Source organism: Melopsittacus undulatus, chromosome 2 (assembly GCF_012275295.1).
Source record: "Melopsittacus undulatus isolate bMelUnd1 chromosome 2, bMelUnd1.mat.Z, whole genome shotgun sequence".
In the NCBI taxonomy this organism is placed as follows: domain Eukaryota; kingdom Metazoa; phylum Chordata; class Aves; order Psittaciformes; family Psittaculidae; genus Melopsittacus; species Melopsittacus undulatus.
Genome location: NC_047528.1, coordinates 114395560 through 114417368, shown reverse-complemented (window position 1 = coordinate 114417368; position 21809 = coordinate 114395560). Strand labels below are relative to the sequence as shown.

At 41.1% G+C, this 21809-nt stretch overlaps 1 protein-coding gene across 1 annotated transcript in view; it reads right to left on the bottom strand.

The window, feature by feature from the left end:
* Positions 1-4074: 4074 nt before the first annotated feature.
* The window catches only part of SPAG17 (sperm associated antigen 17), an 83115-nt gene continuing 65380 nt past the window's right edge, over positions 4075-21809 (bottom strand). Inside the window, exons 34-45 of the mRNA XM_034059924.1 lie at positions 19866-19979; positions 17720-17765; positions 16345-16441; positions 15846-15899; positions 14066-14168; positions 13397-13493; positions 11871-11966; positions 9893-10044; positions 8788-8957; positions 6367-6427; positions 5022-5166; positions 4075-4211 (exon numbers count right to left, since the gene is read on the bottom strand). Of these exons, the coding sequence (XP_033915815.1) occupies positions 4075-4211; positions 5022-5166; positions 6367-6427; positions 8788-8957; positions 9893-10044; positions 11871-11966; positions 13397-13493; positions 14066-14168; positions 15846-15899; positions 16345-16441; positions 17720-17765; positions 19866-19979 (1272 nt within the window). The remainder of the gene's footprint in view (positions 4212-5021; positions 5167-6366; positions 6428-8787; positions 8958-9892; positions 10045-11870; positions 11967-13396; positions 13494-14065; positions 14169-15845; positions 15900-16344; positions 16442-17719; positions 17766-19865; positions 19980-21809) is intronic.

Below are 21809 nucleotides of genomic sequence, written 5' to 3'. Positions count from 1 at the left end.
TCCTGTATTAGATAAAAGGATTTATTTTCACAGCAGGGGTGGTGGGGCAGGATAGAATGAGCAAGGCTCTGCTGCTGCTGGTAAGTTACTAGCTTGTGGTACATGCTGTCTTTTTTTTACCCAGTAGTCGCTGGTTTGGTGGATGTCATAGGGGCTACTTCTGAGTAGTTTTCTGACTTTTGGACTTCTGTGCCTGAGTTGGGTACTCGGAGCAGGACTTACTTCTAACTTGAGCTTCATGTGGACTTCTAATTGCATCCCAATTGTTTCTGGCTTTGACTTTGGTTTTCTGTTACTAGCAGTTACAGACAAGGCAAACAATTCACTTGGTCACTCTCTTGGCAGCACCTCACGTGTAATAACCATGCCTATTAGAATAACTTGTTAGCAATTAACTATGTCAGGGGACTGATGGTTCACTTGCTGCTTCAGAGTCTGGGTAACTTGCAGCAGCACCAGGATATGGGTCTCACAGTCTTCATGGGAATAGCAGTCTCCATACAGCTGTCAGACAGTTGTTTCTGGGTGCCTCTATGATTTTATATTTGTCCAGATATAGATGAAACTTGTCCTAAAACAGCTCAATTCAGACATGTCTCCATCCTGACCTATTCTGTTCTATTCCATTGTATTCTGTTCTATGTATTTATTTCTCCCAAAGGAGACTCTCAGCAGTGGGAGAGAGAGGAGACTCTGTAGGATGATGAATTGTGTTGGTAACTTCAGATGACATCTTCAGCTCCTGCTGAAATGTGCTAGTCCATTAGGAAACAAAAGGGTTGCAGATGGAGGGGTGGCTTCAGCAGTGAACAATCAGCAGGGCTGACTGAGGAAAGAGATACCAAAACCAGGTACCACAAGGGGCAGGCTGACTCTATGCTTTTGTGTGATGTGCTCTGTTTACCTTCATGCCAGGGCTATAAATGTTACAGAACCTATGTAAAGAGCTGCTGTGGGTTGATCCTCTGGGAGGTCTGGGAAGAAAAAGATTATCAGTTGAGGGACTGATGACAAGGATGTAGATGGTGGTATAGAAGAGACACTTGGGATGCAGAGTCATCTCATGATGATGACAGGTGTCTCCTCTGACCTAAGTTGGAAGAGGTGGAATTCCTTCACCTTTGTTCTGTTACTGGGATTTGGGGAGAACCCTTGGAAGAAAAGGTCTTTGAGGTAGTAGACATTAGTTTTCTCTCCTGGTGCTGACACAGACTTCCCCTTTGAGCTTGTTCTCTGATTTCCACTACTTGTGACCAGTCTGCCCCTGCCTCAGTGGCCTCAGTGCCCAGAATGCACTCCAAGGGACTGATGGAGGTGAGTGTGGCTGTGTCTGTAGAAACCTGAAAAGCATCAGGGCAGAAATCAGCAGAGCCAGGTGGGTATATATCTGGTTTAGCACATTCCTGAGCTGGCTTTCATCCTTGGTTTGTAGGTCAAATCTGACTCAAAGGGCTGATAGACAAATAGCCATGTCTGGTGAAGCAGTGCAAAACACCAGTAAAGGACTCGCTCAGCTGCTGTGGGAGCTCAGCACATGCTTTAAATGGAAGAGATCTGTCCTGTGCCAGCAATTCACTAGTATTCTAGAATCCTGATATCCTTGGGTACCTCAGCTTGCCTTTTCTTAGGTGCAGGTCCCTGGATTTACAAACCTGAATTAGAATTTGTGTCTCACCATTGTGGATGGAAGAGTCCAAAACTGGCATTCATATTTAACACTGAAGGCTATTATTTAATCTCTGATCATGGGATTCTTGGTCACTGTAAAGTGTTTAGGGAATGAGTCGTGTGCATGTAGCAAGGAAAATTCCCCATCTCTCGTGTCACATGCTGGAAAAAGCACAGGAAAGCAGCTCATTGGAAATTAATAGAAAGCAGAACTGAACTTGGATATACAAATAGTGTCTCACAAAGAGACTGAGATGTTTCTTTTAGTCACTACTGTGTCAGTGGGAACAAAGGAGGGGGAGGAAAGGCCATCTTTAAGTGGCTCAATCTTCCACTACAAAGAGATGTGCAGAGAGCATCTGAAAACTATCAGAGCTGAGAATAAGTGAGCTATGACAAGAATAATCCATTTCTGTCAGTCCCTCTCTGCTGAGTGTCACTTTATGTACTCGTAATCCACATCTGGTGGCTGCAGCCAACTAAAAGTAGGTGAACACCCAGAAAGTTAAGCCTATGATGGCACAGGTTGCCCAGAGAATTGGTAAATGCTCCATCCCTGGCAGTGTCCAAGACCAGGTTGGACAATGCCTTAAGCAACTTGGTCTAGTGTGAAGCATCCCTGCCCATGGCAGGGGTTGGAACTGGGTGATTTTAAGGTCCTTTCCAACCAACCATGTTAATCTGATTAAATAAATGACCAAGTCTACATTGGGATGTTTCCATAAGATTATTCACAAGTGGTGTGTGAGTACCATGATGGCTACAGACTGGCTTCAATAGAACTGACCTGTGCTGTTGGAAGGGAACAACAAGAGAAAGGGTTCTCATGTGGGCTTCAACTAGATTAAGGGTTTGCTTTTTCTTTCACAAATTGAGTGGCATAAATATCATGCCACTTGAGTTCAGGATTTGCAGTCTACTTGGGAATGCTGAAGGCTTTTGTGGACAGCTTCCTGTGCAGTATTTGATATTGAGTATCTTTATGATCTGTTTTAAATATAAATACCTAAGAAAACATAAATGAGGTATGACTAAGTTGGGTCAGATGATGCTTCAGGGATTTTTGCTTGTTGGTCTCTACTAGGAGGTGTGGTATATTTGTGATCAAGCTGAATATTGCAGGGAAGTTTCTAGATGTCAATGGAGAGAATCACTGGGTCTGCTGACAGCCACCTGGAAAAGGTGATACCAACTTAAGAAGTTGTCACAGTGCCTCTGCAATGACTAAAGTATTTCTGTTGTGGATGGTTGAACATGACTGCTTAACCAAATCCAAGACTTTTGTTTGGAGTGTCATGGTTTCATGTTTTGTGAGACTAAACCAGCCAGTCCAGAGTCCCTTGACATGTTTGAGATAGATATGGTTTTGAATTCAGGAGATTTTGTGGAGATGAGTGTTCAAGAGGCATTTGGTACAGCTACTTGGGTAGCATAGAGTAGCTGTCAAGTCGCAAAAAGACTATCAGAACAGAAGGGAGATTCGGCCATGGCAGCTATGATGAGGCCCTACATTTGCTGTTCTAGACTATAACTGCATGTTAATCCAGAGGTAAAATTCCACACCGGAAGAGGTAAGAGGATATTTAAATGGGAAAGAGCTGTTTGCTGTACTCTGGGCAGTCCTAGAGCAGATGCAGCAGTCAGAGGTGCATGTCTCTGAAGTTTCTATTGAGAACTGACTGATGTGGTTGCTTTTACTCTGGAGGAAATGAGCTACAGCTGGGATTTCTTTACTGACTTGTTGGATAACGTGGCAGCCTGACAGATGCTGAACTTAAAAGAAGATGTCAGTGTTATACATATGAGGCAAATGGGGCCTTTTGAGCAGAGAAGAAACATCCACAGAGTTACTGTTTATCACTACCTGCTCTCCATCTACTTTGACTCTCAAAAGCTACAGAAATGTGTTGCATGACAATGTGTGCAGAGGGTTGTGTGTGCTTGAACTTCTTATGTTAAGGTTGCCCTCTGTATCTGCAAGACTTCTGTCTCCTATTAGACTTGCTGTCAGTGTCAAAGGGTCAACAGTAAGACTTGGTTTTGAAATGTGAAGAGCGATAAAGGGAGGCTGATTTATTAGAGCTGAACTGAAAAAATCCAGCCTCTGGCTGCCAGGAGGCTCAGTGACTTGTTTAATGTGGAGACAGCCAAGTGAAGAGTTTGGGACAGGCCTGGGGAGGCTCTGCTGCGAGTGCCTCCACTGAGCTGAGCATCTGCAGTAATCTAAACCTCTTGCACTCATCCTTTGGTTAATGTCATCCAGTGCTTCCTTTCCTTGTCTCAAGTTGTTATGTCTGTGTGATGGCAGTTGTGTGAGGTGGTTTGACGATGTGAACCAGAAGCCAAGAGGAGGTAAAACAACTGTACTTTTATTTGTGACTGGTACCTCTGCATCCAGTAATTCTGTTAACTAGAAAGCTTCCAGGGTAGTGTAATCCGGAGCTGTGGCTCGCGGCTTGCAGGCAGTGCCCGGACTGTTGCTGCCATCCCACCCTGGGGGTATCCTTGTGGGCGACACTTGTAAGTGTCATTGGTCAGCACAGGTGGAATAACATGTTAAGGATCAAACCATTTCTGTAACTAACATAGTATGTGTGGATGCTGGAATGAACTCTGGAAATAAGGCTGTGAAACAACTTGAATCTACACTACTGCCTTCAGCTTGAAGATTAAAGACCAGGCAAAATGCTGGGGAATGTCCAACCACTACCCTCACACTGCTAAGTCCCACTAACCTATGTCCTTAAGTGCCACATCCACACGGCTTGTCTGCAACTGTGTGTCTGACGACTGGGTAAGTGGGAAGAGAGCACGAGCTGCTTTTGCTGCTATGCCACCAGTCATGTCTAGCTTAGTTCGACAATAACAGGCATGACAGATTTCCTGGGGTCACTATGAAGTGAATCTGGGGGTTTCAGTGTCACTTCTAGAGCGTATTAAAGACTCAGTGGTGTTTCTCTGATTATTCTCAGAGGACCCTGAAGTTCTCTGTCCTTTGGTAAGGGTGGCTTTTACCTGGGGGTGGAGTTTCAATCAGGGATGGTGGGAAAGTTTTCCTATTATTTTCCTTTCTTTTTTTAAAAGCCACATCTTTCTGAGTTTACTGTTCTTCCTTCCCCACTTCCCAAAACCCTGTATCTCTGATGTAAACCACTTTTGGTGTCAGAATCTTAAACTATTCATTTGCTGTGCTTTTGAGAACACCCATTTTTGTGTTTCTGAAAGGGCAGTAAAGCTTCTTGCTACCTCAGCAGCCTGCACTGGGAATGATGCTTAAGGCTCCTGACAGGTGAAGGGTCCTCAGTGTTGGTGCTACAAGGTGTTTGTGTGGAAGGTAAGACAACAAAGGATATTTGCTCTCACGGGCAGAAGAAGAGTCTCTGTTTCCGTTAGTATTTCAATATTGTGGGCAATTTCTTCAAGGCCACCAGTATCTTCCCCTCCAGTTACCATGGCAAAAATCTCAATCTCCAGTTCAACCTGCAAGCCTGCAGCCACCTAGCAGAGACAGAGGGATACTCACAGGTAAGGTGCATGTTTCATACATAGTCCCTTCCAGCAGTCTTTGAAGCTGCTTCTTGATCCTTGTTTTCTGATGACATTAAAGACTTAGTGCCCAGCACACAGGATTGTGCTTGCCAGTCACCCGGTATCTGTCTCACTAGAAAGGTCAGCACAAACCAATGTTTCTTCACATGGCAGCTTGGGAGAAAACTGCCAGGGGTTTGTATTTTTTCCCCTTAACTTTTAGGTTGCATAAGGAAAAAGGGGATTGGGGCAGCTGAGAATCAAGAAGAGAGGGCTTGCTGCAATAAGACAAGGAATGGTTTTAAACTAAAGGAGGGAGAGATTTAGGTTGGATATAAAGAAGAATTTCTTTTTACTGTGAGAGTGGTGAGGTGCTGGCACAGGTGTGGCTGCCCCATCCCTGGCAGTGTTCAAGGGCAGGTTGGACAGGGCTTGGAGCAACCTCCTCTAGTGGAAGGTGTCCCTGTCCTTGGCAGGGGGTTGGAATTGAATGAGCTCTAATGTTCCTTTCAACCCAAACCATGCTATGATTTGAAGTACTGATTTGTGGCTAGGGCTCTGGACTCTTTCTGGCACTACCTTCCTGTACAAGTCATTGTTTCTGTAAAGGCTTTGTCAAGAACATTGCCTGGTATGACCTGGATACTGTGGGGATACTGACCAGCACAGTATTTATTCAGACACAGGTGAAGAGAGACTGAATAAAAGCAGAAATGTGACAATTTAGCATGCTATGGTGCTTTGCTAAATAAGATTTGAGGTGGAGAATAGTTGCAAGCAGAAGAAATAGTTGAGGGAAGAGTTTAGTTCTTGAAGGTATTGGGACAGGAGATGAAGCTTAGGTGCAGGACAGAGCAGATGTTCATTCTAAATGATGGGAAAACTCAGGCAGTAGTAGAGTGTCCCATTTCTAGAAAAGCTCTCTTGAATCTCATTGTTTCACCTGCTGCTTTCCACTGAACTTTACATGTTTACCCCTTTGCATCCTGGCACAGGCTGAGACTAGGAGTGCATGGAATGCTTGGTTGAAGGCAGGAGAGAGACAGTGGAAAGCAGCATCACTTTAAACTAATGTATTCCCTGACAGCTTTATTCCCAGCCAGTTGGTGAGAGAGGAACCCAAGATGGGCTGAAGGTAATAAAAAGCCAAGGGTTGTTTGTGTAACCTACAGGTCCTGGTGTGTACATCACTCTCAGTCCTGTGTGTGGAGGTGGCTGCTTCACTCGAAACCTGTCAGAGAGAGAAGAGAATCAGTTTGGAGCAGCTGTTTCAGGCAGGCAGGAGGCATTGCTGGGAAGCAGCCAGTCTGCTCTTCCTCTGCCTGTGCAGCCAACAGCAGAATGTGTTAGCTCATCCTTCCTGTCCCAGTGTATGTCTTGGGCAGCAGCAGTATTTCTGGGCCTCTCCCCAAGGCTCAGGTTTCAAACAGAAACACCCGAAGGAACAGATGAATGGGCTAAAGTCAGACTCCAGCCAGAGACCTCTTTACACTGCCTGGTCCTTATGTGAAACATCAGCATGCTCAGCCTGCATACACAAAGAAAACTAAAGTGCACATTACACCTTCCTGGCAAACACCTGCGTGTTGTACACCCAGAATCACAATCTTTATTTAATGTCCTTTTATATTATTCTATTGCAGATGACCTGATACCAGTATAAATTGTGTGTAAATAATTTCACTGTACCCATTAAGGCAGTAGTTTTGCTTCTTCATTTCTCACTGATGGTTTCACATCTCTGCAGCCCTTTTGTGCACACAGCTTCCACTGTCAAGATCTCTAAAGGTCACTATAGCAGGTATGACCTCTACTTTTGCAGGGCTCTGGACTTTATCCTCTGGTTTTCACCTCCACCTGAAGAACAGTTACCAGCATGTGCTTGCACCAGAGGCTGTTAAAGGAAAGGCAGTAGAAGAGGCATTCCTAGTATATGGCTCCATCTTATGGGAAGCTCTGGCAGACTTCTAAACTGGCTGTCTGAATTCCTGTGCTTTCTCTGGAGCCTGGACTGTTATAAGAAGTTGGACTAATTTTCATCAGGATGTCACAAGTTTAGACTATGATATGAACAATTTGGAAAGCAATAGTTAGCTACTGTCCTTGTCATAGTAAAGCTCTGGCTGCAGCACGAGGCAGACATAGCTCAGGATTGCCATTCAGGAGCTTGCAGCTTAGCTCCCCTGTCAAAGCATCAACTAAAAACCTTAAAAGCTAGCCTGGACTTACCAGAATCATGGTGGTATTTTCCTTGACTGTCCTTACTGCTGTCCTTAACCAATGCTAATGTCGCAGGAAAAAAACAAAGACTATTTATCACCCGTGCTAAAAGGAACCAGCTTCTGAATGACCTGGACTGGTCTCAGAAAATAGACAAATGGGTAAGATTGGCCTAAATAGCAGCTTTCAGTTAACTGCTAAATAAAATCAGAATCTCTCAACCTGTAGGAGATAACTGAGGATGAGGATGAGTGAGAGGCTGACAACAGAAAGCGGGAGGGAACAGCTGTCTTGGAACACAGCAATTTGAAAACTGGGTTTTGGCTTTGGGGCTTTTGAGCCATCTGAAATGAAAGCCTCCCACCAGGTACTGAAATTCCTGAAACCAGCTGCTGGGATTATAACAATTCAAATGTGGCTATTTTGACGTGACAGACCTTAGGTGGAAGCCCAGAAGCCGTAAGGACATAAGAAACCTGTTGTTGTAGGCTCTCTTTTCAGCCAAAAAGCAAGGTATGTATAGCACAGCTAAGGCAAGTCCAGTTGAGCAAACTGACGGTGAGAAAAAGCTTTTGCCCTCTTTTCTGTCAGGTGGATGCATGGGGGAGGACAGGGCTCATAAGCCTAAAGTAAAACCACTGGAGCTGTGCTGGTGCAACAGTGATGGAATGAACACGTGTGCAGTACCTCCAAAGGGGAATTCTAGGACAGAAGAGCAATCATAAGCATTTTCTTACTGTATTTATATATTCTTTAAGCTGCAGCTGGGTAAATATGATCATTTCCTGTGATTTGTCATGCAGAGCAAGAAACAATCTGCTGGACTGCAGGCCTAGAAATGGACTCACTTCTCACCCCACTGGAACACAACTGCAGTGCTGGTTTGAGCCATGTACTGAATAAGGAAAATGTGTGCACAAATCAATGCTTTATTTGCCTTGTATTCTGCCATCACTGGAGCTGTTTCTCAGTGCAACTAAAAAGATCTCTGTCTGCCTGAATACAGCTGTACCAATTTCAATTGACTTACAGCATCCAGTACCATTTCCTAAAGCCAATATAACACTGGTTTCCATGAAGGACTTTGATTCTGGAACCTGAGAACTTCAGTGAGAATGAGTAAATCTGTGTGGGCCAGGACATAAAGTTCCAGGGCCTGCTGGTCCGGACTGCTTTCCATCTTCCTAATAACATACACAACTACTGCTGAAGTATTTCTAACATTATTTCCTCTATCCAGTCAGTTATTATTAAATGATTCCAAATATAAGAATAGCATTTGTTATCTCGCATTAATCAGATCAGAAGGTTGACAACAAGCAATGCATATTTGGACAGTTAAATCCAAGGCACTAAAAAAATCAAACTAACCTTGAGAAGTTCACACCAACATTCTTCAGGATCACTGTGGCTGCATAGGTGCAGCCTTCCTGTAGTACCCCAAGTGTCACGCTGGATGGAATGAGGTGGAAGCCACTAAGCTGCTGTCCTGCTGTTGCAAGAGAAGATGTGTTGACCTTTCCTGCGACAGGATCTTCAACCTTTGCAAAGAGAATTACAGTGTTAAATAATAGAGAAAGTTGATGGCCATCAAGGTAGATTTACAGTTACTTAGCCTACATTTGACCTCTGGTTGCTCATCCTGATGAATTACAGAAAGACATTCTAATTTGAGTAAGAACTGAAGAGGCACTTTGAGTATTGTCTGCGAACTTATACTGGTTTGAGTTTTCAGACTATTAAGCCATTGAGATGTCTCAGGGGAAATGGGAGAAGTTCTGCTCTTCTGGAGTTTTCATGTGGATGCCTGGTGCAGAGTTTGGCCTAACAGCTGAGAGGAAAGGTACTTTTAGAATTGCCAGTAAGCTTACTTATAACATAGAATCATTTAGGACCTGTAAGGACCACTACCTTTGCACTGCCAAGTCTCACTAAACTATGTCCTGAAGTGCAGTATCTATCATGGCTTGTGAGAACTTTCAGAGATGGTGATTCCACCACTGCCCTGGGCAGCCTATTTCAGTGCTTGACAAGCTTTTTGGGGAAGAATTGCTCCTTATCTCCAGTCTAAACCTCCCCTGGTGCAGTTTGAGGCTGTTTCCTCTTGTTCTATGGCTTGTTCCTTGGGAGAAGAAACCAACACTCACTGATAAAGTCCCTCCTGAGCCTCCTCTTCTCCAGCCTAAACCCCCCAGGTCCCTCAGCTGTTCCTCATCACGCTTGGGCAACACGGCTGGTGAAGGGTCTGAAGCACTTCTCTGGACCTGCTCTAGTACTTCAATGTCTCTCTTGTGGTGAGGGGCCCAGAACCAAATACAGGATTCAAGGTGTGGCCTTCCCAGTGCTGCTGGCCATACTTTATCTGATACAAGCAAATAAATTCAAAATACCTTCCAGTATTGCTCTAGAGTAAAGATTTTATGCAAAAGAGATGACTGAAAGGATATTAATATCAAGAAAAAATATGTTATTTTACCTTTTTATTTGGTATGGACTTTGGTTTTCTCCCCTGAAGGGATGATGGTAATTTAACTTCCTCTGTTCTTGGCTGTCCTGCAACATTCACCAGCAGACTCTGAACTTTATGTTGTAAGGGTGTCTCTTGTGATCTTGCAGCCTGGTTTAGGCCTGGACAGGAAAGATTTCCAATAGCGTGAACAACTAAGCATCATATTAAGCATAGTCCTGAAATTCTTCTTTAGATAAGAGCTTTATTTTCTATGAAAGCATTTGATCAGCACAAGGACAGTGGTCAAGAAACCCCAAATAGTAGTAGGTAAATAATGTAACTAATAAGCCAAGTTGTACTGTATTTATTAGAACTAACCAGTGGAAGAATTTGCAATGAAGATACAAATACCTGTGGAAATGGGAAAACAGAAGTGTCAGTACAAAACCTTAAGCACTAAAATTAAAATCAAAGCCATTGCTATTCCAGAGGCAATGCCTCTGCCATCCGCTGTACAGAAACAGGCTGCTCAAGTCAGATCTGTCCATATAACCACAAATTCCAGTCCAGGGCCCAAAGCAGTACAGCTTCATCAGCAGAACCAGGTAGGAAGCACTGTCTCTGAGCAGGATTTATTATCTTGAATGCACCGATTCATTCATACATGACTTGCATGTGTCTAACTCTGGGGTTAAAATGATCCTGGCTATCTTTTAATCATTTTGAACTGTGCTCTCCTCCATAATGCACAGAATCTGAGCATAGGGATGACCAGAGCAACTTAGATCTAAATACAACTTCTTTTGCTTGACAGACTAAGACTCAGTTTATGGTAAAGTCTGATAACCTCTGAAGAGAAAACACAAGACCAGTATGGTGGCTGTCTTCTCAGGAGATGAACAGCTGAATATTTTACATGGAAGAGAATTGTTTTTCTGTTTGGACTCCAAGGCCCTGTCTAGCTGGAATGCCAAGTCTTGTCAGTCATTGTGAGGAGGCAGAAATGTTACTTGAGAACAGCATCTTCTCTAGATTCCCCTCTAATTTCCAGACAACAGAACTGCAGGTGGTGGAGAAGAGCTTCCCATCTACACAGCTGATGGCCCACAGCTTACAACAAAAAAGCCTAAGCATGGACATTAGGGAAAAAACCACCAGCATTTCTTGTTTTGGCTAAAGGTGAGCAACATTTATGCTTTGACATGATAAGTTAGTGTAGTTTTGGCATCTCTCTCTACACACCTCCCCTCTCTTCTTGCCCCTCCCAAGGTGCTCTCCTTTCATCACTTACCCTCTGGCTCTGGAAGTACAGGTGAGTACATATGCCCTAAGGTCTCTAGATTATGCATAAATAACAGAGGAAATCTGGGAAGTGTGAAGGCAACAGCTTGTTGCCAGTAGTAGGCAACACTCCCACTCCTAAGAAAGTGTACCAGAAAGAGTGGAAAGGAAGGATGAAGGGAACCTAACTATGGGATGCAAAGACAGATTTTGCAAGCATGCACTGCTGAAGTTCAGCTGGTGTTTGGTATTATGTGAGAGCCAAAGGTTGGGACCAATTAAAGCAAACTAGTATCTCTCCAGTGGTGATCATCCAAAGTCACCACAAGCAGATGCATAAACAGAGGGAACAACAATAAAATAGCAAGGAAAGCAAAACTGAACAGGGGTATTTCAATGGCAAAGACCATTTGATCACAGCAAACTCTGTTCTGGAGTGTTCTGTTACAGACTCTTCATTGACAGAAAGAAATTACTTCTTGGATTTGTCTGCAATTCTATCCATCACCCCCATGTTGTTACTGCAGTCTCCTAGGGTGAAGGAGAAAAATCTCTGTGATTAGTTTTATACCTCTCTTCCTTTCTGCCAGGCTTGCATTCAGATGTATTAAGGATGCCAAATAAAGGTAGGTGGATTTAAGTTTCTACTGAAAATATTTTCTCAAAAGTTATAAGAAAATAGGTATTAACCTCCTCCAAACTACATTCTGGAAGTCAAATTTACCTGTTGTGCTGCTGGAACCTTTATTTTCTCTGGAATGAGCCTGCAGCAGGTCAGGTGAAGGTGAGTGATCACTCATGGTACTGAGACATTCAGGTGCTAAAGGGAAAATAATGGAATACTGTGAAAAGTGTTTTTTATAATCACCATTTTCATAAACATAAGAAAAACAATTCACAAAGTCTTTGGCACTTTAATTTAGACAACCTTTGAAAGCTGTCTGCATGTGACATACAGCTCCACTGGGCAATGGGGATCAAAAATACATATCTTGTGATCAGTCATTTCTTGTTTTCTTTCTAACTGAGCAATAAGCCTTAAAGGGCTAATGGGCAATTCAACACAGGTCTGCTGGTGATTGCAATATGGTGATTCAAAATGAGGAAATGTGGGAATTAGTGGGGGGCTGAGAAGGCCCTGGGGAGGACTGCTTCCTGATAGGACTCTTTGCTATGTATGACTTTTAATCTCACTATGTGATTTCAGTCATTTGTCAGGGCTACTTTTCAAACAGAACTGAAGTATTCCTCTCAATGCTGTAAAGCTCAAACCCAAGATGATTCATTCTTTCGCTGCTTCCCATCATCCAGTCACTGCTTTCTTTCTATATCATAGAATAGTTAGGGTTGGAAAGGACCATCCAGTTCCAACCCCCTACCATGGGCAGGGACACCTCACAACTAAACCATATCACCCAAGGCTCTGTCCAACCAGGCCTTGAACACTGGCAGGGATGGAGCATTCACAACTTCTCTGGGCAGCCCATTCCAGTGCCTCACCAGCCTCACAGTAAAGAACTTCTTCCTTATATCCAATCTAAACTTCCTCCAAACTAGCTTTAGCCTGCATGTTTCCTATTCCACATCACTTTTGCCCCAGTCCCCAAGCTGCCTTTCTTACCACTGAGTTTCAGAATTCCATCTCCCTTTCTTTCTTTCCTTGCAGTCAGGCTAGTGCTTTTCTAAACTCCTCAGTTCTTGCTCATCAAGAATTACTGTTTATTCCACCGAAGTTTTTCTTGAGCACTTTGCATCCATCCACCACTCATTCATAGCACAGTCCTTCAGCTTTGCATCTTAAGCCGATGGTGCTCCCACCTCAGTGTTGTTGGCAAAGGCTTCAACACATTAAATGTAAAAGCCTCACAGACCACATTTATATTAGTGGATTAAACAGGAGCATTCCCAGTTACTAGAATATGCTATTCTATACTTTTAACTTGTTAGAACACTGGTATGACGTTGACTGTGCAACTTAGCGATCTCCCCAAAACCACTCTTGGGTTACATAAGTTTCAGCCAGGGAAAAGCCCATCTTGATTTGGGAGACTGAATTTACATAGCTTACTCAGTACTGGTGGATCTCAAAGTCAGAGAGTGCTGCTGGATATGTTTCATGTATCAGAATAGGTACAGCCATTGTGGTCCAAATAGTTCACGTGTCAAAATGACTGGGAATCCATAGAGTCAGTGAGACAACTGGACAAAACAATGAAGAAGATACTGAGATGTTGCCAGACAGTAGATTACCTGTACTGGGTTTCTCAGTTGTCTCCAGAGGGAAATCATGACTTTCCTGTTTCTGAACTGGAGGAAGTTTCCTAGACAGTGCTTCCACATCAGGAAACTAGAAGAAAGTAAAAAAGAGGGTTTAGATCTCACCAACTAAACACTCAAGAAAAAAGAAACCCAAACCAAACCAATGGGTGCAAATGAAACAAATAAGCAGAACCAAAGTGATGACTTTATACATAAGTAAGCCTCAGATTCCAAAGTACATTTGTGAGTATGCTTTATGCACTTACAGCATTTATCAAGTGAGACTACACTAGGAAAGTTCCTAAGGCCACTTTTTAACCTGGGGGGGTGAGTCTTATTTATTTCCTTTCTAGTTATGAACAAGAGGTTTAAGAGGGGTAAGTGAAAAGACATGAGGTTCAGCTTTTGCTCCAAATCAGCCTCTCCCCAGAGTATATGTAAGGAATCTACAGAGTTTGTACTCAATAAACATACAGCATCTCCAAGATATGTTCCCTTGGGCAATGGCATATAATTCTCACCATTAATTCTGCCACAATTGTCCTCTCTGTAATGGTTTGAGATAAACTGAGGCTGAAATACAAACCCAAACCTATTTGTGAGAGCAGGGCACTAACTACCTGGCCTAGTACAAACTCCCCCACTTTTCAGCTACATTACCTTTGCTAGGAAAAACTCCTTGCTGAATTCTGATTCAAAATACGGAGGAATTATTTTGTGTCTTATTGCCATCAAGGACTTCTTTTCTTCATCAAGTTCTTTCCTAAGCAAGTTGTAGCATTTTTGATAAGGAAAAGAAAGAAAAATGCATTAGAGCCGAGTGCACACTGATTTTCAGTGTTACATTGAAAACACTGAGGAATGGAGCTGGTAAAGGCAAGCGATATCAAATTATGTTCTTTTTATCTGCAATTATCTCAGTGATAGATCAACAACAGGGTGGTCTGTCATGCCCAGACAATGGCCTCCTCAGCTATGGTGGAGATGTTTTATGGAGGAGCTGACCAAAATGCATACAGACAGTGGTTGGCTGTTAAGGAGACCTCCTCCTCAAAACATGCCCTAGTTGTCTAAACCTTGTGGAACACATCTGAGACTGCCAATAGCATTTTTTCAACCTTCTACCAACCATTTAAATGAGAATTGATATTTCAGATGCATTGCTAAAACATGTAACACTAAATTAATCTGATTCCCTTATTTTACCACAACCTTGATGTCTCTGTGGATACAGAAAAAGCTGTTTGAACATCTGAAGATTCACCAGAGTAAAGACCAGTTATGGTTTCAGCTTGATTTACTCCAGTTTTACAATGCTATAGTTTCACTGACTTGCAAGGTCTAACATCAGCTATGAAATCATCACTCTTAATGATACTGGAAGTTTTGACACTGCCTTTAGAGCCAGAATTGCACATGATGTTCTTGGATGCTGATTCCACTTCCCCCTATCCCCCCCAGCACACACACTTAAAGCAATTCTTTAAATAGTATGTAAACCAGTGTAAAATGCTGTATTAGAATATAAATCTGAAACTACATAAGTTTTTTATCTCATGTAAGTCAGAAAGTAATTAAAAAGTAGTATGGAAGAGAACTTCATTTTCAATTGCTATTTAACCTTTCACAAAAGTAAGAAAAAGCAAGTTTCTGATCATATTAGTTCCTCATCATTTCAAGTTGTGTTTAACTTAAAAAAGACTAAATGACCTAAATAGATGTCAAGATAATGATTTTCATTTTTTTGTGAATTAATGTATATTACTGATAACTTTCTCTATGTTAATCCTTGTTTGTGTACTGAATTTTCTATTTCAACCTTGTGGCAAAGATGACCAGCAGAATCCTGTGCTGCATGAGGGGGAGTGCTGTCAGCAAGCCCAGGGAGGTGTTACCTTTCCCTTCTGCTCAGCCCTGCTGAAATCACACGTGGAATTCTGTGTCCCTTTCTGACCTCCCCAATACACAAAAGGACTACAAAGATGATTAAGTGCTTGGAGGATCTTTCAGCTGCAGAGAGTCTACGAAAGAGAGCTGTGAGTTTTCCCTTGAGAAGCTTTGAAGCACCCCCATGTGACAGACATGCCTCGGATTCTATTTGAACAGCTGGGCTTACCCAGTGGAATACCCAAATCTTAACCTAATGTATCAGCATTTGAAAATATTCCCATAAGTCATTTTCCATGCTGGTGGCAGAACCAGAAAACAGAACACAGAGCATCTGACTTCAGCCTTGTTGAACAGTGTAAATTATCAGTAACACTGCTAGGAGAGACTTCATCCATCCATTCTGTATTTCTGTTACAGAGAACACCCATTATTTGCTAGCGAACCACTGGACCATTACCCAACACCCAGTGAAATCAATAACAGTCTTGCCAAAGGCAGAATTAAGTTGGCTCATAAAATAAGTAACTTTCTATCCTGCTAATGCTATTACCTGTGCTCTTCTTTTCTCCTCTGCCACTTGGACACTGGTGTTAGTCCTTCCGGGCTGGATGATCAGGGAAACAAAAAAAGGAGTGAAAATGAGAAAACTAGTATTATGTTTTATAAGCACAAACATATTTACAAGATAAGCCTGGAAAATTATGAGAGTATGTTTTGTTAACATCTCTGGTGACTCCTGACTTGGACTTTGATAGTTGGTACAAAATTGTTCACTCATATCTCTCTCTATATATAATTTTTATTATATTATTCAAAGTAACCTTCAAAATCTTTTTGCAAACAAACTTTGAAGTATCTTTCAGATAAAGAGTCATAGAGAGACAAGATAATCATAGGAAAAGGCAGTATAATGTTGTGATATGTCTAGAGATGTAGGTGCCAGTCCTTAATGACAGCCAATTAAGAAAATTGCCTTGCCCATGTGCTTGGTTCCATCCTTTGTGTTACTCACATTTGCATCAGTTCTTACTGGTCTGTCCTACCTGAACCTCTGCTGCTGGTCCTCTACTTGTGTAGTGACTGTCTTCTCTGTAGGATACTGGCAAGGAGAAGCCACTGCCTGTTCATACAGCTCAGTTACGTGAGCTGCAAGGTGAAGAGTATTATTAAATGTGTGTGGTCTACTAATCACTGCTAAGTGTTATGAATAAAAACCTTAGAAGGATATATTTTTAATGCATCTTTCTGTCACTTGACGAAAACCTAACAGATTCTGTACCATCGTGAGGGAAGGGGCAGAAAGAACTTCAAAATCAAGTTCTGAACATTAACAGACAGGAAATCAAATCAATGTAGAAAGCACAAGAAGCACATTAAGTTCATACCCCTGTATTTCCTGTAATATCTTTATCACCTATGATAAGATATATCTTATCATAAGAAATATCACCATAAGACACAAAATATCTGCCAATAGGAAAAATTGCTGATATTCAGTCACTTTCTGACTGGGGAGCAATGTTCCTTACCTGTATTTCCTGCTGAAGAAAGTAATGTGGGCTTTCAGGAACCTTTGTTACTCTCAGCTTATTTAAGTTATGCTTAATTATAGCTCTGAAGCAGCCATAATCAACACTTATAGAAAGAATTACTAGTTCAGTATGTAGAATGGAGAACAGCCAGTCTTGCCTTATTTAAGACTGTGACCAGTTCTGGGGCTTTAACAAGAAGTTTCCCTATCCTCTGACACCATCTTTTACAAAATGTGTTGTTTACTTCATGCTTTAAATCTAAAGAAATTTCCTTGGTTGAAAACAAATTTCTGTGGCAAAATTTAGGAGACTGAAATATTTGAGTGATACTATCCATTTGACTATGACAATGTATCTCAGTGTTTCAGGGGATTTGGGCAGCTTTTTCACCATAGAAGAAGACTTTATTTTCTCTGCTTTTTCTATATTTACCTTTTAAAGAGCGTTCTTTCCCACTATCATCTTCATTAATAATATTATGCTAAAATTGCACCTCCATTTAACTCAGGAAACTGGGAAACAAGCATTTGCTGCAGCAGTTTTCATTTACTTTGCGCAGTATGCTTTTTTTAACAGCATAAATATTCTTGACAAGGCAGGAAGGACAGAAAAATAACCCTTTAAAGGCTGGCATCACTATGGGATTGAGTACTATAACTTTTGCTAAGGGAATGTGAGTCAAAATGCCAAATGCGCATGCCTAAACATAGGAATTGGTTTTTAGAGGTACTGAAACATTAATGCTAGTAAGTTTTAATCACCTGTAAGTTTAATCACCTATCTAGCATATAGACAAATTCACCTTTATGTTCCTCCTTTAAAAATAATACTATAGTACTTTAAAACTTACTATGATATTTTACAATTTGGAAAGATATTAAAGTTTTATTACCTTTATTACTGAGATTTTCAATTGACTTCTCCCAGTTAGGAAACGACTGCAATGAAAAGGAGTAACTGTGACCATGTGAGAAACAGACTTCACAACAACAGCATCCTATTCAAAGGATTTCCGTCACAAACAAGTGTTGTTACCTGAGAACGTGGCTACAAGAATGGAGGTATTTCAGTGTGTTAGAAAACATGAGTTGGCAAAAAAGGAAATGAAGTATGATTTCCCCGGTCTAAAGAGGTATTCATTTCCTTCTTCATGACCTACTTCACAGAGGCTTTGTATTTTATATGGTTGCAGTTTATTAAATCAGCTAAGCCAGTTCACAATCAAACGTGAATCCATCTGCAAAGGATTTGAACCAGATCTAAAACTCCTGGTCACAACAGGAAGTCAAGTGGAAAAAGTGTTCAGCAATTTGTAGGCTTCGTTACTGAGGAGCAGTCTTGTAGTTGGCTTACAGTAAAGTCTTCGAGGGGTAAGCAACTCTAAACTAAGCTGTTTCTTTTATTCTCATGCTATCCCTGAAAACCAGAGATCCTATGACCAGGCAGTCTAGGTTGTAACAAAGATAGGGAACAATCAAGACTTATGAGGAGTGTGACACAGATTCCTAGGTCACAACAAGGTCCACAATGAGACTACTACTCAGAAAAGAGTTATCCAGTGTGAAATCTGTACCTGGAAATGTGCTTGTGGTAGCCAGGACAATTAACAGTAACTAAATCACTAGGTAAGTTCATTGGAACCAAGCAGCATGTGAGATTCAGCACCTGGATCTCATCAAAACAAAGAGGTAGATGTAGTTACTGACACACCTCTTTTCTATGTTCCTCTTTCCAGAGAATTTGTGAGCTCCTTCCAGATTCTTTTGCTAGATACTTCTTTTCTCTACTCTCTTTTTAAGACTTGTATGTCACTTGAAAATAACGAGCAAAAAATAAATACCAAGGCTCATAAAATCAAATAAAATAGGCTTTAATTTCAGCAAATGAAAATGCTATCTTGGCTAAAAAGTTCAGAGACAGATTCTAGAATAAGTTAAAATAACATCATAACATTCTAGAGTAAAGTTAAGATCTATCCAGAAAGCCAGGAAAAGGAAATTAATAGCATTTAAAACTGGAAAGATGCATTCTTAGTATTTTTCATGTTGAGACAAGGTTTAAAAGGTAGACCGTAAGGCTAAGATGTGTTTGCTAAAATAAATGCACTTTTGAAAGGTCAATGGAAGTGAATATTTAAACTAACATGGCTAGATCGTATTTTTCAAGTGCCAGATTTTTTAATTCAGTATGTCTGAATTCACTATGTGCATTTTAATTGATTAAGTGGAAATAAAAGTATTTGAGACTAAAAAAGAAAATGATGTTTAATAACTACTAAAGATTTAGGATGTGAATTCACAGCATGCAAGGTACCAAATCTGAAGGAAGCTGTAGGAAACAAATTATTTAAAGATGAAAGAAAGCAAACTGATCACTCTTTCCATGAGATGTAAGCAGTGTTTCTCTCATTCATCCTAATTCATTCCACCCACTTCTGTTTCTTTTACCACTCATCTCTCACTAACCTCACTATTTCCTGACTGCTACCCCAAGTCCCTCTTCCCCTATTTAGCCACTTTTCCCATTACTTACTCTCCTCCTTTTCTTTTCCTGCTCTAATAATCTGTGCAAATGAGCAGAGCACCTTTACCCAAAAATACAAATGCTTCTCAGCAGTAATAACAATATTCTTTCAAATTGTTTTTGGATTATCTCAAAAGCAGGGCTTAAGCTCTTATCGTGGAGGTGGCTGTGGCTGAAATACAAGTCTCCCAGCTGCAATGACAACAGACTGGGAACATTCTCATCTTAATGTGGGGGAATATAAACATTTCAGTAATTTGGGCCTTTGTGTTTCAGATTCATTCCATAGAGCCAAACTTCTAAACTGTTTTGAGGGCTGTTACCCCAAAATGGCAGTAGTGCCATCCAGGCTGAGTGTGGCTCTGCTTTACCATTAAACTACAGCAGAGACAGCACTATGCTTTCCTGACATTTGTTATTTTATTAGTAGACAATGATGTGTTTTAAGACTGACACTTCCAATACAATACAATGGTTTTGTTGGAAAAAGAAGTTAAAAATGTAATTTTTCTCACTGTAAGCAGCTCAAGGAGACTTGCAGCCTTCTCCTTTTCCTCTTCTGTTCGTGGTTCTTTTAGGTTCATTTCTTCCAGCTCTTTTTCCTCCTTTAAAATGTTGTCTGTATATTCCTGGTGGAGCAATGAAAAAGAACAAGAAAGATGCAGATGTTTTCTTTGCAGAGGTAGACTTAAGGGCACATATATAGGGAAAAGAGTTTGTAGAAATAATCATAGAATGGTTTCAGTTGGAAGGGACCTTAAACATTATCTAGTTCAACCCTCTGCAATGGTGAGTTCCTCAAAGCCTCATCCAACCTGGCCGTGAATGTTTCCAGGGATGGGGCATCCACAACTTCACAGGAAAACCCGTTCCAGTGCCACACTACATTTACAGTGAAGAATTTCTTCCTAATATCTAATCTAAATCTCCCCTTTTTCAGCTTAAAGCCATTTCCTTGTGTCCTGTCACTACACAGCCTTGTAAGAAGCCCCTCTCCAACTTCCTTGTAGGTCCACTTTAGGTACTGGTCTCTTTGGAGCCTTCTCTTCTCCAGGCTGAAAAACCCCAGCTCTCTTGGTATGTCTTTGTATGCTATTTCTCAATGTCATAAAGGTCCCATCTATCAATTTTTGTGAATGGATTATGTAGATATTTAACAGTCTGCAGAGAAATACTTTTTAGGTCAAAGAGACAAGTGCATGCTGAGAAAATAGCATCTGAAAACTTACCAAGGACTCTGAAGACTAGCAAGACTACTGAACATACAAGAACTAACACAGCAAGGACACCCAAGAGTCTGCTGAAGCTCTACCATGCCAATAGCACACATTGCAATCCACAATGAACTGTGTGACTTGAGCCACATCCAATAGATATCTAGATGCCACCTGTGTGTCAGTGTGATCCCCTGCTTCTGAGTAGGCAGGTAGGTATGGCCTCCCAACTGTTGCAACAGCCTAGGCAAGTACAAGTGAGCATACAAGTGTTCCAGTAAATTATATGAGCTATGTGAGTATAAGAATGTGTTGGGTAAATAGCTACTATTAATAGTAATCAATGATATTTTTAAGGTCAGCTTAATGAATAAAGGGTGTTCTAACAAACCTTGTTTGTGATCTCCATCACCCTCCTATTTGAACTCTTATGGAAAATTAAATTACATCATCAGAATTCAAAAACTAGTTTCAGAAAAAAAACTGAGGCTGTTTTCCAGACAGAGTCTTACTTTGCCAGAATCACACCAAGTGCTTCAGAAAAGAATGCTGTAGAAGCTCAGTTGGATGGAAAACAAGGGTCCTTAAAAAATAATGTCCTAATACACCACTCTGCTAGAAAGCTACATGCAATACCAAGCTTTATGACAGACAAGGTTTGCAGAAGCAATCTGTTTCCAGTTCTTTTTCATTCCTTTATACCTCTTATATATTGAAGGAGACAAGAGGAAGGAAGTATACCTTTTTCTTTAGATCTTGATTTATTTCTGAAAAAGTGAATATTTGGCTAAAAATTTAAGATACCTCTTTCTGAAAAAAAAAACATTACTTAAATACTGATATATGAGCAATGAGAATATTTTCATTGCACATTAACAGCATTATTACAAAAGTGTTCTTGTGTCAGTAATTGCAGCTCTTCTTTCCCAAGGTAACCCAATGGCATTCTTCTTTCTCTAATAGCCAACAACAGACCTGGTCAATGGAGAGACTGAGCTTGGGATTGTAGTGTTAAAATAATAAATTGTACAACACATATAATTTGCTCTTTTCTAGTAAGTAATACTGAGGTTTTCATTCTAAAATCCCTTCTAAGAACATCCAGTGTGAATTAAAGAAATAAATGTTTTATACCAACACTGTGAACCTTCTGACAAGGATCAACAGCAGAACATTCAGATTCCACCTCAGAACACTTGCAGATGAGGTATAGCTTCCACCTTGCTATGTACAAGTCACTAATGA